The 17506-nt window shown below is 36.0% G+C and overlaps 2 protein-coding genes across 5 annotated transcripts in view; one reads left to right on the plus strand and one right to left on the minus strand.

Annotated features, from left to right (window-relative positions):
* SMARCAD1 (SNF2 related chromatin remodeling ATPase with DExD box 1) overlaps positions 1-17506 on the plus strand; it is a 70312-nt gene that overhangs the window by 17255 nt on the left and 35551 nt on the right. For 2 of the 4 annotated variants that reach the window (XM_007100245.4, XM_007100247.4), the window contains exons 4-6: positions 5909-6080; positions 8986-9052; positions 13946-14049. In XM_007100245.4, the coding sequence (XP_007100307.1) occupies positions 5909-6080; positions 8986-9052; positions 13946-14049 (343 nt within the window). The remainder of the gene's footprint in view (positions 1-5908; positions 6081-8985; positions 9053-13945; positions 14050-17506) is intronic. The other 2 variants (XM_007100246.4, XM_007100248.4) reach the window with 1 other exon arrangement.
* Positions 13935-17506, minus strand: part of HPGDS (hematopoietic prostaglandin D synthase) — a 172918-nt gene continuing 169346 nt past the window's right edge. The window contains exon 12 of the mRNA XM_055085829.1: positions 13935-14023. Coding sequence (XP_054941804.1) covers positions 14009-14023 — 15 coding nt within the window. The 3' untranslated portion in view covers positions 13935-14008. The remainder of the gene's footprint in view (positions 14024-17506) is intronic.

A 17506-nucleotide genomic window follows, 5' to 3' on the forward strand; every position in this document is an offset into this window, starting at 1 on the left:
GGAACAGGAGATGAGAAGAAGCTTACAGAAGACTCTTAAGAAGGAGCAGTCGTTGAGGTAAGAAAAAAGTCAGAAGGTTGTGTGATCAGAAGCTAAGTGAAGAAAGTGTGGCAGAGGTGCAAGAGGTGAACACTGTCCACTCCCAAGATGAGGGTTTCCTCTTAAAATGAACTTCTTTGTGTGTATAAGCCCTGATGAACATGCCTTTATCCTGAACTTCACTCTGAAATAAAAAATAGTGATGATCCTGTGTGGTAAATCCTGAGGAAAATTGATATATTAGCTCTCCAAATTTTACTTTTTATTTTGAAAAAAATTTAAACTTACGGAAAAGTTGCAAGAATAATCCATTTCCACATCCATTTAAAAAGACTTAAGATTCACCCATTGTTAACATTTCCCCGCATTTGCTTGTCACCTTCTTCATAAAATAATAATAAGAATTATCACTGAAACCTTTGCCTCTAATAATTTCACGTTTATCTCCTAAGAACAAGGTCATTCTCTTACATAACAAGAGTAGCATTTCTTTCTTTCTTTCTTTTTTTAAATTTTATTTTTATTTATTTATTTTTGGCCAAACCTCGTGGCTTGCAGGATCTTAGTTCCCCGACCAGGGGTCGAAGCTGGGCCCCATGAGTGAAAGCTCTGAGTCCTAACCACTGGACCTCCAGGGACTTCCCTCCAAAAGTAGCATTTCAAATTCACAAATACTGATTAACATTTGTACAGTAATATCATCTAATATATAGTCCGTATTTAAATTTTACCAGTTATCCCAATAATGTTCTTTATAGTAGTGCTACTCAGAGTACTGGTTTATCAGTAAGGAATGTGCCCTAGAATGTAAATCAATGTACTCATTCCTTCACCAAGAAAGTCTTGTAATGAAAAGAAAAAAGAAAAAAAACTGAACTAAGCAATGTGCTTAGTAATGTAGTTGTTTTTCCTTCTGTTTTAAGTTCCTTATCTTGTCATGGACAGATAACAAACAGTTTGATTTCGAGGGCTAGCAGTCAGTCCATGGGTCATATTTTGAGTAGTACTTTATAGTAAAGTTTTTTCCAGCATCATACATTGGGTTTAGTTTTTCATGTGTCTTTAGTCTCATTTAATGTGAAAGTTTCTCAGCCTTTTTGATTCTCATGATAATTAGCCTTTGAAGGTAACAGGCCAGGTTTTTTAGGACGTCTCTCAATTTCTGCACCCCTGTTGTTTCTTCATGATTAAATTTAGGTTAAGTGATAGGAGTTACAAAAATGATTTTCTGTCGTCCTCAGTGTGTTATGTTAGGAGGAACACTGATAACCAGTTTGTCTCCTGATTGGTGAAGTGAACTTAACCACTCAGAAGCCTGCCAGGTTTCTCCTGTAAAGTTAACCATTTTCCCGTTTTTAATGATTAAGTAATCTCTGATGAGATACTTTAAGACTGGGTAAGGATCCTCTTCCTTAGCAGACTTCCCTTCAATAGTTGTAGCATCTATTGATGATTCTTGCCTGAATCCGTTATTACACTGGTAGTTGTGAAATGTGGTATTCTAACTAGCATTCTAGAATTTATACTTTCATTATTTGCTATTCTACTATAGATAGTTTTCCCTTTTCTCCTTATTTATTCATATATTTATTTAGCACAGTAAATACAAAAATGGAATTATAGGTGCTTTTTTGCTCAACTGATTATAATCTATTACTATTATTACTCATTTTGATGCTGAAATTGCTCAGTTTTGGCAGGTGAGGGTCCCTTTACATAGACTCTGGTTTTGAGAGGTTCCTGTCATTTTTTGAGCCTTTCCCTTCTGGCGCAAGATGTTGCAGACTAGTGTTTTCCCTACTCCAAGCCTGAAATTAGAATTAGCCATTTCTCCAAGTAGCACTGGTTCCTTTTTAAAGGAATGGTATTTGGAAATCTGTGGACTAGGTGTGTCCTTTCTTTGCTATTGAGTGAAGCAGGGGATTATGTCATTGCCCTTTTAGCAAGAATGGGCTAGGATATAAGAGAACAAGAGAATGTTGTGTTTGTTTTTTAACTCATGAGTTTATAATAATATATTTCATTCTAATCTACTACTACAAGGCTTCTCCTTGCCTCTTCTCTGTATTTCTTTCTCTGACAGTGAGAACTCTGCTTCCACCAATATCATTATATTTGCTAATTTGTTCAATCACTCAATGTACATAAAATAGTTTCAGAATTGCTGTAATCATGCTTCTTGACCATTAAGCTCACTAAGAGTTTAAGATTTGTTTATAAGTTTTATTTTGTCTTTAGATGAGGGTATATGGTTATAGTACTTGGCTTATTTATTTAAATTTTTCTTTGTTATTCACTTGAAATGTAGTTCAGTTCATTAATTTCTGTTTGTATTCCTTTTAGGGTTTTTCCCTTGTCCCTTTAAAAAAAATTTACTTTCAAATATTTAAAATATTAACATAGTTCCAAAAATTAAAACTCCATGTACAGTGTGCTTAGAGAAGTATTAACTTTCTGTCCCTTCTTCTGACCCCTTCCTCCTCCTACCTCAGAACTAACCAGTTTGTTTAGTTTCTAGTCATACTTTTGTTTCTCTTTCATGTATCTTTTCTTCTTGTTTCCTACACAGAAGATAGCACTGTGTCTTGTGTTGTGTATGTATAGATATATATGTACATTTATTCTCTGTTTTATTAACTTAGCAGTATATATATCCTGGAAATCATGTCAGCTCATAAAAATCTGTATTCTTTGTCACACCTCCAAAGTGCTGCATTGTGTGCACGTTCCGTAGTTACGGTCAGTACCCATGCATGGGCCTTTTTGGTTATCAGGATTTCTTAACCTTGACATTGTTGACGTTTTGGACCAGGTAGTTCTTTGTTGTGAAGGGCTGTCCTGTGCTTTGTAGGATGTTTAGCAGAATCCCTGATCCTTACCGGCTAGATGCCAGTAGCACCTCTCTAGTCAAGACAATCAAAAATGTCTCTAGACATTGCCAAATGTCCTCTGGGGGCAAAATTGCCCCCCTTTTGAGAACCACTGATATAGATGATAGAAACTCTGGCAATTGCTGCAGTCTCTCAGGAAGCATTAATAGACAAGAAGGATCTGAAGACGGAATCCTAGGTAATACTGGCAATTCACGGAGGTGAAAAAAGGAAGAAAGCCTTCTACAGAGATTAAGGACAGGCTAAGAGGTCAAGGGAAAATCAGAAGTAATGATGCTGCAGAACCCCTGGGGTGAGGGTTAGGGTAGGGCTGCCTTTTCAAAGAGCAACAGTGATGGGAACACAGAGGAGAAGACAACCAGTGAAAGGTTCGGGGTGTTCTGGTTTGTGTTTTTAAATCATGTTTGACATTTTAGAGGGTATCATTGCCCTTAGCACAGTTTCACCAAAGTGATGGGGCAGAAGATATAAACCAGTAAGTTGAGAACAATATAGGAAACGCTGAAATAGAAAATCAGCCTTATAAAATTTGTGAAGGAGAGGAGAGTCTGCTTATTTCTCCGCTGTGTCCACAGTGCCTGGAACCCCTGACACACTGAATGAAATGCAGTCTTGAATGCATTGTAGGCTTGGGAGGAAGAGCTTAAGGAGAGAAAAGATTCAGGAGAGAAGATGGTAGACAGTTAAGCAGGGCCCTGTAGGAAGTAGAAAGGGCTAGAATGAATCCCTTAGCACTAAGAAGGGACTTCAACAGAAGGGAGTAAGTTGATCTGAGACCGGATAAAAGAACACAGCATGGTCATTCTTGTTCTTGTAGATTTTTTTCTTTTATTTTTAAAGCTTCAGTCATATAAGAAAATAAAATAATAGCTAATGAACACATATATACCACCTACCTTTAACAGTTTTTAATGTTTTCCCTTGTTTCATTATTTCATTAATTATTATTATTAGCTGAAGTATTTTAAAGTAAATTAAAGATACCCCAACATTTATTCCCTTAGTACTTGCTGTACATCCCACTTCCAAAAAACAAGAACTATTATCAGTGAACAGTTCTCTACATCATCTAATTCCCAGTTTATATTCAGATTTCATGTGTTTTGTAGCTAGTTTTTCAAAACAGAATCCAAATAAGGTACATTTACTGCATTTGGATGTCATGACTCTTAACTATCTTTTGATCTTAAAATAGTCCACTCCCCTCCTCTCCTCTTTTTTAAGGATTTTAACTTATTGAAGAGATCAAGTCTTTTAGACAAAATAGACTTTTCTGATTGTTTCTTCATGATGGTATTGACTTTATTCCTCTGTTATTTGTATTTCCTGTAAATTGGGCATTAAGTCCAAGGCATGATAAGATTCATTGTCAACATGAAGACTTACTACATCAAGAGCACCTAAGTTTGCCCCATGGAATGGTGATGAATCTGCTCACTTGGTTAAGGTTGTGATGGTCAGAAGAGCAAGTACCTTTAAAGTGGTTTTCCAGTACAGGACTGGAAAAGGGTTCAAACCTGAAAGCTTCCGTGTTCTCAGTGAACTGAGACGCAGAATCGGTTAGGGAGTGTGAATGTAGTGAGGCAGAGTGAAAATTTAGAGATGAGTACATAAGGAATGAAAAGTCTGGGTATAATGGAAAGGGAGATACGTGTAATTGTCTTCAAATATTGAAGGCCAGACAGAGTGTTAAAAGAAGAGATTTATTTTACCTTGTTGCTTTAGAACGGTTTTTCAGAGCAAGGTTCAAGAAATCAGCCTAGAATCTTGTTAAAATACATATTCCTGGGCTTCCCTGGTGGCACAGTGGTTGAGAGTCCGCCTGCCGATGCAGGGGATGCAGGTTCGTGCCCTGGTCTGGGAGGATCTCACATGCCGCGGAGTGGCTGGGCCCGTGGGCCATGGCCGCTGGGCCTGCGCGTCCGGAGCCTGTGCTCCGCAACGGGAGAGGCCACAACAGTGAGAGGCCCACGTACCGCAAAAAAAAAATAAAATAAAATAAAATACATATTCCTCATCCTTCACAATCTGTTTTTATATGTTTTCAGGGGATTCTTAGGCATAACCGGTGCCCTAACAGGTACAGCTGAACTAACATGAATAAAGTATAGAGAAGTTACTAAAATACAGGTCCTGGATATGTATGTGTCTAAGAGAGCTGTCCAAAAATAGAATTGCTGCATAGCAAAGTCTGCATTCTCTGGCACTAGGAATATACTTAACTATATTTCTTTCTTTGATTTTTATAACTTCTGCCCATTTGTTATACTTCTGCTTTTTGATCTTCAGAATGCTTACTGTGGTAGAAAATCAAAATTTCAAAATGAGATTTTTTTTTGTTTGTTTGGAAATACACAAGTGAAATTTGGCTCACAATGTCTTTTATATAGGATAAACATATGAAGTGAAATGTAATGAGATTTAGTTGTTGTTGCATGAAGCCTTATATAAAATAAATGCTCCCTGTCTGCGGAAGAAGTGTTTTGTTCCTGGTAGACAGTCTGATGTTGAATGGGGCCATTCCGATTTTAACACTTAGATTCTGATCGCCTGGCTAGGATGTGAAAATTATTTTATCTTTGTACTAGTGTATGCTTCAGAATTTCTCAGGAGCAGCATGACAACACTCATCTTTTATTCAGGGTACAGGTGAAAAAGTAGGAAAGAGAAAGTGTGGGTGTGCGATGGTTGAGTATGTATCTTAACAAAGTAAGTGCAGGTTTTTGCTGTTTTCTATCCCAGCCCAGATAATTTGAGGTATGTTCAAAGTATGCTGACTTTGGGAATGTAAATTTATATGCACAACTGTACTGAAATGAAAAAAGTCGTTTTAATCTTTGACAGGTATAGATTGCATTTATTATCGAAAAGAACTGCAAATATACTGTATTTTATATATACACATATATACAATTATAATGAAATAACTTCAGTAATACATTAAAACCCCGTTTTTTTCCCTCTGAAAATATTTTTAGTTCCGAGCCATCTGAAGATGAAGAGTCCCAAGACCTCCCTGCCACGGCAGGTAGAAATAACAGTGATATTTCAGAATTGGAAGACCTTTCGGAATTGGAAGACCTTAAAGATGCTAAACTTCAGACCCTGAAGGAACTTTTTCCACAGAGAAGTGACAGTGATTTACTTAAGGTTATACCCCTTTATAGTAATTGGTTATTGTAGTTGTATTGATGATTAAAATGTCTCCTTTATCCAGTGCTGTATTTAGTGGATAGTCATTTTTCTAAAGATATCTTATGTTTGAAGATAATTATTAACTTCAATATTTAATAAAGGCAAATGCCAGAGATTTACTTGTTGAGTCTTATAGTAGGTGAGGTTTATTCACCTGTAGATAGTATAATCCGGGCTTCTCTGTATCTCACATAGGTTGTGAAGTTTTTTGTGTTCGAATGGTTCTAAAATGAGGACAACCTTCCTCCCCCACCTCTCGCTAGAAACTCAGAAATGTCAGGGGGCTTTTTTTCTTTTCTTTCCCCTGAAATAACAAGGAGTTGCTGTTCACATTTAGTGCATGTGACCAGGGATGCTAAACACCCTACAATACTGAGGACAGTCCTGCATAACAGAAGAATTGCCTGCCAGTAGCACCCTTGCTGAGAAATATTGATTGAACTGTAGAAACAAAATAAGTGGCTGTAGTTGGACTGTTATAGGTATCTGTGTCTTATTATAAGAGCCATTAAGTTTTAGATAGAGAATAAATCTCTGAAGGTTAGTAAATAGTTTATCCCTAGCTCTGCCACTTAGTAATTGAATGATCTTTGGGGAATCATTTAATTATAGGTGCATAGTTTTTTCGCCTTTGTATTTATCATCACCACCCCCCACCCCCCCGACAATTCCCCTTCCCCAAGCTGAGGCATAGGAGGTACTGTGTCTGTGGGCTTGGCAGGTATCTCTGAAGTGGTGGACATTGGCACATACCCTTTCTCAGAGGGTAGCTGCTCCTTGGCTTCGGTAAGATAGGACCATGTGAAATCAATGACAGCCTGTTTTTATCAAATAATTCAGATTTTCAAATAAAGTGAAAAGGCTGGATTTTTGTTTGGTGTTGATCATCAATTTAACAGCTTTATGGAGACAAAATTTACATGCCGTAAAGATCACCTATTTAAAGTGTATAATTTATTGGGTTTTAGTATATTTACAAAGTTGTGCAACCATCACCATAATCTAATTTTAGAACATTTTAATCATTCCAGAAAGAAACCTTGTATCTATTAGCAGTCACTCTCCATTTCCCTCCCCCAGTCCTAGACAACCACTAATTTCTGTCTTTATAGATTTGCCTATTCTGGACATTTCATATAAGTGGGAACATAGAATGTGTGATCTTTTATGACTGACTTCTTGCACTTAGTATAAGGTTTTGAGGTTCTTTCATGTTGTGTCGGTACTTCATTCCTTTTTACGGTAACTAAGATAAAACCAAAAATACCATTCAGGTCCAGCAAAACATGTCTGAACCAAAAATGGTCCTAGGCCTGCGAGTTTTTTAAGTGTAGACTATTCCTTTGTTCTTTGGTATATTTAATATGAATCTTTTTTTCCCAGATCATTTTGATACCTTCTTACTGTTAGCTAAATGAAACTTTAATGGTATCTTGGGTCTACATTTTCCCCTTCTAGTAGCATAATTTGCCTCCCAATGGGGTTTTTTCCTAGAAAAAGAAGGAACGGATGTAGCCACTAGTAGCAACACTTAAAAGTGTTGGAAAGAACTTTCAGCAGAATAAACATGATGAAGTAGTAAAATATTCAACATAAACAAATCTCAGTTTAAAAATACTTTAGCTTGATTGCCAGTTTTTCAGGTAGTTCAAGGGGATTTATTTTCTATAGAAACATTTATCTCTAATTTTATAATTATAGTGGAAAAATAGGATTGATATCAGTAAATGAACTTTGTATGTATATTTCAGTAGTATCTGAAATTTTGGGAATTTAGCCTGTCACTTGCTCAAAACAGCACTCTCTTGAAGTAATCTGGATTTCAAGTGATCTCCCATCATTTCAAAAGATTTAAAGGTGACATAGGTTACTCTACAAAGGCTTTTAGACTCACATAAAATAATTCAGGAAGTTATAAAATATAAATTTAGTCCTAGGCTTGATAAGAATATTCTTTGACTATTTTGAAAATGAGGAGGGGCTTACAGGATATCTGAGGATCCAAGATGGAAAACTAGTATAGAAAAGAGCATTATCAATTTGTTTTGAGGCTATTTAATTTAATACAAAAATAGTTTATTTTAAGAAGTGAGATCTTTTTAAAACAAGTAGCTCATTGGAAATACAGGAAACTATAGCAAGAGAAAAAATAGGGTATATTTAGTTTTTTCTGAAATCCAAAATGTTACAGAACAGTATAAAAAATAGTATTTTGAAACTTAATTATGTAAGCCATATATTAATATGTTCTTGAACAAATTCAAGTGATTTAATTTAGAAATAGAGCAAATTTCAAGAGTCCTTTATCTCACTCAAGAAGTATTAGATTTAAAAAAAATTATGCCAGAATTGTGGTTTATTTTAAATGTCTGTCAGTGTGTCTCTCTCTCTCCCTCCTTCCCTCCCTCTCTCCTTCTCCCTCTCTCTTTCCCTCTCCTTCCCTTCCTTTGTCTCCCTCTCTCTTTCCCTCTCCTTCCCTTTCTCTCTCTCCCCCCCCCACACACACAGAGTACCTGGACTCACTCATAGGTAGGAAGTTTTTGAGACTTTAGTGCACAGCCTTGCAATTAAAATAACAAAACCTTGAATACACTTACATAGACTATGTTTTATTTTTTGCTTTAAAGTGGTGATAAGTAAATCTAATACATTTTAAAATATGCTTAGATAAGTTCAGACTTTTTAGATAAACCAGATTTTCTGAAAATGTATCATAGGATTTAATGAACTTAAGCTAATATGTATGTATATTTCTCCACTCTGTGTATATTTAATATATTCGTTCTTCAATATTTGGTAACTTTGTGAAATAATCTTAAAGGATTATTTTTAAAACATTAATCTTTTCTCATTTTGTTAGTTAATTGAATCAACCAGCACTATGGATGGAGCAATTGCTGCTGCCTTGCTGATGTTTGGTGATGCAGGTACGCCTGACTTAGTTTCATGCCATGCTGACTTAACTAGTTATATAATAAATATCTTCTCATTTTAATATTACTCTTTAATTTACCAAGCTCCTTCATGAATTCTTATAGGAACCTTAGGAGGTATTAGCAGCTTCAGAGTTTTTAGATGAAAATTGTGAAGATTAAGAAGGTTTAAAAAAAAAAAAAAAAAAAAAAAAAGGTTAAGGGAATTACCTGAGGTCATACAGCTACTTGGGAACTGGATTTTCTAGGTTGATTTTTTTTTTCCCCCAAAAAAAGGGAAGGGGGTTGGGCTTCCCTGGTGGCGCAGTGGTTGAGAGTCTGCCTGCCGATGCAGGGGACACGGGTTCGTGCCCCGGTCCGGGAACATCCCACATGCCACGGAGCAGCCGGGCCCGTGAGCCATGGCCGCTGAGCCTGCGCGTCCGGAGCCTGTGCTCCGCAACGGGAGAGGCCACAACAGTGAGAGCCCAGCGTACTGCAAAAAAGAAAATTACTATATTTACAAAGAAAAGTATATCTCAGGTCATTTGCACTCTGAATTTTTTATGAACTCTTTGATTATTATGGGTGTAGTCAACCTAAAAAACTGGTCCATGCAAGTTTGAGAAAAAAAAAAAAAAAAAAGGTGGGGGGAAGGGGGCAGCTTTTACATTGGTAATTTTGCTTGTTCTCTACAAATCAAATCTCATATCAGTGAAGTTTTGGGAGGTATGTGTTCGTTCTTAAGTGTCCTTTCTAATTGCATTATAGTTTTATTTACATAAATCTGAGTCAGGAACATAATGTCTTAAGGAACGTCCTAGCTGGTAATCAGCATTCCTACATTTAGTAAATATTTACTCTGTAATCTAGGCTTAGAATACAAAAATAAATACATTTAAAGGAGCTTGCATTATAAAAAACACCTCCAGTTTTATTTTAGTAAATGCTATCTAGATTTTTTTTTTGTACATACCAAACAAGTAAGAATAACCTATAATCTCACTACCAAATAAAGTATTTAAGGAATGAAAGCAAACCTACACACTATTATACAACACACACACACATTAGATTACAAAATATGATTATAGTATTGGTTTGCATTTTAAGAAAAATCATTTGATGATTTACCATGGATAACTTGTCAGAGCAATCAGATTTATCTATTGAAAAAATGCCTCCATAACATTCCTCTCTGACTACCCATAGGATTAGTTTATTAACTGTTTCTCTGTTAATTAGCGTTTATGGTTATATTATTTCATTAGCTATAGTACAAAAGTAAATAGCCTTGTAAGTAAATGTTTATGTTATTATTTATATAGGCTAAACTTCAAACTAGGATGCTGAATCAAAGGGTATGCACATTTTAAAATTGAGCATGCACTTCAGGGTTAATTTTTAAAGTTCTGCCAATTTATGCGTCCATCGACAGTGTGAACGGGTGCCCGTTTTCCTAAGTGGGTAGTTATACAAAAATAGAAAACACCATAATGTGTTCTCATGGGCCCATCATCTTTCTTCAACAATTATCTACCTCATATTTACCCCCCTAAATGGATTGTATTGGAGTGGATCCAAAGATGATGATATTTTATCCACATGATCTCTCATTCATAACCAAATCTTACAGTTCTTCCTTTTTCTTTACTTACCAGCTGTATAACCTTGGGCAGTGTTGCCTAACTTTTCTGTCTGTCTCCATTGCAGGAAAATAGTATGATAATAGTATCAAACTCTTAGATTGTTATGAAGAAGTGATAAAGTTATTGTAAGTTTCTTATAGTGAGTGGCACATAGTAAGTACATAGTACATGTTAGCATCTTTGTTCTTAAGGGCCATCTGATAATAGGAAATGGTACAGGAGAAGGTTGAGTGTGTCTTCATTACAGTATCCCTACTGTAAAAGTTCCTGAAAAATGGTAGGCTCAGTTAACATTTGTTGAGTTGCTACATGGTTTGGGGCATTTTACATATTTTCTTGTCTTCATAATATCTCAGTATTCCAGAATCTTTCCAATGAAAAATTTGTTGAATAACTTTATTCCACAGCAGTGTCTAATCTTTTTTCTCTTGAGCAATTTATATCATTCCACTTTATTCATTAATTTAACAGATATTTATTGTGCACCTACTACTGAATGCCAGATCCTATTTTAGGCACTGAGGGTACATGCTGAAACAAAATGGACAGAACCTCTGGCCTCATGGAGTTTACAGTCCTTATTAAGTTTGAACTTTAGCTGAGTTTTTTTAATTCTCATTCTTATACTAGACTTTGATATAATTTCTTTTTTTTTTTTTTTTTAGTGTTAAGTGGCAAATTACAAGGAAAGAAAAAAATCAGGTTTTTCTTGTTTTTTTTAAGTAAACTTCCATGCTTCCTCTTAGAATGGACAGGATAGTCATATATCAGTCATCTTTATCTTTAGAATAGTACACTTTTGAGATAATGTATAGAATGTCAGCTTTGTCTCACCAACAAAGGCCTGTAAGACATCTTGGACAGTTCCACAAATCTTGATGTTTGACATTGGTTTTACCACAAATTACAATCTTTTATAGACAGTATCATCCTGCATGTTAAACAATAAGGGTATCTTTTTTGCATTGCCTTCTGAAAGTTTTCATTTATTAATACTAAGTTATAAAAACAAAAATGTGTATCTGAAGTTTTACCCTGCTTTAAAAGGTAAAAATATGAATTTACTGATGTTGTCAGGAGTCTAGCTATTTCTTCCATTTTTCTATATATGTATGAGTAGGCAAAACATTTTTATGTGACTATCATCCTGTTATTTTTGCTGTTTTGTAACCTTTTTTATTTCTAAAAGTCTACTCAGTTCTTTATAACAGTGTATCCTGACTTGTCTAATAGCTTATTAATGGGCACTTACTTAGTTAAAAAATTTTTATGCACGCCTAAGCAAACATTCTCCATCAGTTTTGTAAATAAATTCCTAGAAAAAGAATTGTTGGACTGAAAGAAACACACATCTAAAATTCTGAGATGTATTATTTGGACTACCTTCCAGAAAGACTGTAACAATTTATAATGTTTAAAAGTGGCTGTTTGCCTGCAGTCTGCTACAACTGTCCTTTTAATCTTAGGATGAAAAAAAAAGGGATACTTTATTGTACCTGTCTTTAGTTATTAATGAGGTTGACCATCTTTTCTCTTTTTTTTTTACCTGTTGAACTGCCTGTTTGTGTTCTTTGTTCATACTTTCTTTTTGCAGTTTCATGTTTTACTTTTTATTTTTAAATATTGAATTTAAGTAAAATATATTTTTATTTGCGGTGTGAGGTACATATCTAACCTACTTTTTTTCTTCCTGAAATTTATGATGGGTGCACCCCAAAAAAGATGGGAATGTATGAGACACGTAATTGGGAAGTGGTATTTAACATAGAATATTAACTTGTTTTCTTTAGATATATGCACAATTTTTGGTTAATAATTATAAATAAATTTATATGTAGGTAACTAAGCATTGTGTGCTCTTATGTAACCTTTTGTACTAAATTTCTAGTTATGTGTTTTCTCCCACATATATTTGCAGATATATACCTGTAGCCATTTTATATACATGTAAAAATTTGATGCCATAATATTAACCACAGAAAGATACATAAACAGATAATTAGGGCTGAAGAATTCTTTATTGATCAAGAAAAAGCTTTTGTTCTTTTTAAGAAAGGATTAAACATGTCTAGGTGACATGGCATAAATCACCTAGTTTGAAGCTTTTTTTCAGACTTTGAATATTAGAATATTACTAATGGTATTCACTTAACCCCAGCATATATAGATGATAGAGTGGTGGTTATATTTTCCCCTTTTTAAAGTGGATGCTGGCAATTAGTTGACATATGCAGAATGCACATTTACTTTACGAAATAAAGGGGGAAAAATTTAAGCATGCATACTTAAAGCATGTAATTACTATACATTGAAATGTTGATGGAATTCAATTTTGTTATAGCCATATTATGAAATTTTCATGCTTACAGCTTAAAAGCTGTCATGTCTGTATTTATTTTGAATATTATATTTCTACAAGTTTTATTTCGAACTACATAGTTAGGGAACTGATATAATTAATACTGAAATCTTAAACCTTCGTAAGCTTTCAGCAAATGCTTTCATACTAGCACTGCAGTGTGTCTCTGGAGTTCTCTCTCTGAAAGCGAAGGTACTGAAGAAGTATATGAATGTATAAAAAGTAAAAAATACACAACATAGCTTCTCCAGATCATGTAGATTGAGTTCTTCTCTCAGTCATAACAGAATATGCAGATTTCCTATTACTGTCATACAGCACTCTCGTGTTATACTTTCTTGTTTTTAGGTTAAGAGCATTAGTCGCTTGAGCTCTCTGTATCTCAGTTCCTCCTAATTTGTAAAATGAGTACATACTTACTTTGTAGGTTTGTTGTGGAAAGTAAATGAAACAGCAGTTTATAAAAGTCCCCTGCAAAGCCTGGTACAGTAGACACTTAATTATTGACAATTATCTGATGCTATTCAGATAAGCTGATGGGCTCAGTTTTGTTTTTTTTCATTACTGAACATTCAGGCATTGGGGTGAACCTCTTCTTCCTACTATAGAATTACTTTCAACTTAAAGATGTGTATTTTTAGCATTAAATAATGTGATGGTTTACAAATAAGTACATTTTTACAGTGATTTCTACTTCTGAAAGACTGAAAAGAGGCTCTGTTTATTTTTCCTTCAATTCAGTTAACATTTATTGAATGTATGTCATATGTAAAAGAACATTGGGCCTGATGTCAAGAGAACTGTCTACAAGTATATTCATTATAACATTTTTGCCTTTGTTTTACATTAATGATTCTTAATAATATCTGTGCAAACTTTGAATGTCCTTCTCTGTTTTAGAAGGTGGTGGACCCAGGAAAAGAAAATTATCTTCTTCTTCAGAGCCATTTGAGGAAGATGAATTTAATGATGATCAATCTATGAAAAAGAAGAGATTGGATCAAGTGAGTTACATTTGAATTGCAACATCAAAATTAGTTGCTTAAGCACAGAATTTGTTGAGTCTGTGGACATACTAAAAATGCACCTCAGTGAATCAGTCTTCTCGCTTACAACTAAGAAAATTTATGGTTGCATCTCATTTGTGACTGATTTTGCTTTCTTTTTAATTTATCCAGTATTAATTGCTTATCTCTGAGTTATAAAATTAACTTAAAAAATTATTCTAGGGGCTTCCCTGGTGGCGCAGTGGTTGCGCGTCCGCCTGCCGATGCAGGGGAACCGGGTTCGCGCCCCGGTATGGGAGGATCCCACATGCCGCGGAGCGGCTGGGCCCGTGAGCCATGGCCGCTGAGCCTGCGCGTCCGGAGCCTGTGCTCCGGAACGGGAGAGGCCACAACAGAGGAAGGCCCGCATACCACAAAAAAAAAAAAAAAAAATTATTCTAGTGGTGTGGTAAAGTACCTTTTGGGGAAAATATACTTTACATTTTATTTCATAAAATTTAATAGATACATATGGTTGAACAACACTTAACGTAAGACAGCTGTTACCAGTACCAACACCGTTTCATACTCCTCAGTGACAACTACTTATAATTCTTATAGATGACTCCTTTGATATTTAACTGCTTATCTAAAAATAATACTGGTTATGCTTTTACTGGATTATTCTAGTTTTCCATTAACTTTTACTTTATGGAGTAGATCTACTAAGAGGCCTCCCAGTGAATCTAGACATAGTCCTCCCTGTCTGCATTCATGACAGCACAATTTCTTTTTGGTAATCAAAATCAAAATCAGTCACCCAACTAACACAGTAACCTCCTCCTTTGCCTGTGATTTAGTGATACATGAAGCCCTAAATAGCAGATGGCAATCTGTACCCTAATTTAATGGGATAGTTGTTGTGTCCCTCCATAGAAGTATTCTTGCCTTGAGAACTAATAACGATAGGAAGTAAAAATTCTGTGAGTTTTAGGTGTGAGGAACTACTAGTGTAAGAGACTAGGCCCACATTTTAGTTTACAGACCTACGTTTAACGGCTGTAGAAGAAATAGCATCATATTGATTGCTGATTCAAAGCATTTACCTTGCTTGTACATCTGTTGAACAGCATGTTAGCCTTGTAAGGTATTATCAACAGGTTCACATTCTGAATTTTCATTGTGATACCACTGTTCTGTATGCCACCTCCTTCTAGGTATTGAGGCACATGGTGAGATCAGTGAATTCCATGGGCATGAATCCATTGATGGACTTTTCTTCCAGTGAAATTAGCTCCCCTGACCAGAAACGTTGATTGTTGTGTCACAGTGTACGGTGACTGAGTTAAGCTTTCTATATATATGTATATGTTGCATTAGTTTCCTAAGGACAGTGTAACAAAGGACCACAAACTGAGTGGCTTAAACAACAGAAATATATTGTCTCACAGTTCTGGAAGCTGGAAGTCCAAGATCAAGGCATCAGAAGTGTTGGTTCCCCCTAAAGGCTGTTCCATCCTTCTCTAACTAGCTTCTGATTTGCTGGCAGTCTTTGGTCTTCCTTGACTTGTAGATCTCTGCCTTATCTTCACAGTGTATGCTCCCTGTGTGCTTGTCTATCTCCAAATTTCCACTTTTTATAGGGACACCGGTCATTGGATTAGGGGCCCACCCTGATGACCTCATTTTAACTTGATTACCTCAGTAATAATTACCTTAGACCCTGTCTCCAAATGAGGTCATAGTCTGAGGTACTGGGCATTATTCAACATAAGACTTTTAGAGGGACACAATTCAGTCCATAACTGGTGTTGCCAAATCCAGGGGGATAGGAAAGGCTAATCCATACTCAGAATAGATTTCTGTTACTGTCCCTTTCATGATGAAAGGGGTCAAATGTAATCAACTTGCCACCAGACAGTTGACTACATCTCCCAAGGAATGGTGCTGTCATGGGAACTCACTGTTGGCCTCTGCTCTTGGCAGGTCAGGTACTCTCCAGTAGCAGTAGCCGGATGAATGTTGGTGTGAGAAAGTCTTATCTTGTTGCTCTGTGTGCACAGACTGAGTCCGTGTTGCCATGGCCGTTTGTATATAGACACATTGAGCATGCATCCAAGTGCATCCAAGCATTCATCCACAGTCTTATTTTGGTGTTCAAAGAATGAATCATCGTGTCCGCGTGATTATTAAAAACTCCTATGCAATAGATACATTTGCCGAACATTCATATGGGATGCTCTTACCCTTACATTCTGTTCTCAGAAGAACTTCTAAGTCCAACAGTGTACCTCTTCCCCGATCTTCCACTCTGGTTCTTCTCCTTGGCTGTTGTCCATGGTATATCATTGATCTGTACCTCTAACCATCTTTTCTGTACAAAATGGAGTATAAGTTGTACTGCCTGAAGTTGTGTACAGTGCTGCCGTCTTAAATGGGATTATATTGTAAGCAGTTGTTCACATTCAGCTGGTTGTAACAGTTATGTAAACTCTGTAAAACAAGTTCAAGATTTTTCTCCCACTTTATCTGATCATAACGAATTCTGCAAAGTGCAGTAGATACTGGTTGAAGGAGGCTTTTTTTCTTTTGCCTCCCAAAACCACCTCTCTCATACAGTCTCTTGGTAAAAATGTGTTAGCGGCATTATGGCTTACTATTTAAAGTGAACATTTAAGATACTAATTACTGTAATTGAAGGTGAGAATGCAGATATGGTTATAGAATTTTGGAAGGGATTTAACATTGGAGCGGCCATTGCCACCATTTTAGAAGCCTGCAGTGATGTAACAAAAGAGTGTTTGCATTATGTATCGTGGAAAATTTTTCTTGACTTGATTTTTGATTTTGAAGAACTTGAACCTTCAGAGAAATTTTTTAAAATTCACAACAAGCTGTTGGTTTAGGAAAACAGGTTGGATTTGAGGAGATAGAAAATGAAGATGTTGAGGAGCTAGAGTCCCACCCTGATGATCTAACCACAGAAGACTTGGAACAGTTTGCTGCTGACGGCCATGTGGATGCAGCTGATGATGACAGTGACAATGAAAATCAAAAGTTTACACCTTGACAGATTAACAAGAAAGTTATCAAGTGCTTTAAATGTTGTTGAAAACAGTTTTACTGTTTACTTCAGCCTTGTCTTTACTGAAGATAGTAGCTTTAATGCTGAACATAGTAGGAGAGTTGTTCATGGCATCCAGTTGAATCTTGAACCTAACAGGCAGCTTTATCTGTTTTATTTTTTTTCCTAAATATAAATATTTTTTAATTTATTTATTTTATCCATTTTTTTTGGCTGCTTTGGGTCTTCATTGCTGCGCGTGGGCTTTCTCTAGTCGAGGCGAGCCGAGTATACTCTTCATTGCAGTGCGCAGGCTTCTCATCGCGGTCTCTTGTCTTCTTGCAGTTGCAGAGCGCGGGCTTCAGTAGTTGTGTTACGTGGGCTCAGTAGTTGTGGTACACGGGCTTAGTT

This window comes from Physeter macrocephalus, chromosome 7, assembly GCF_002837175.3.
Source record: "Physeter macrocephalus isolate SW-GA chromosome 7, ASM283717v5, whole genome shotgun sequence".
NCBI lineage: Eukaryota > Metazoa > Chordata > Mammalia > Artiodactyla > Physeteridae > Physeter > Physeter macrocephalus.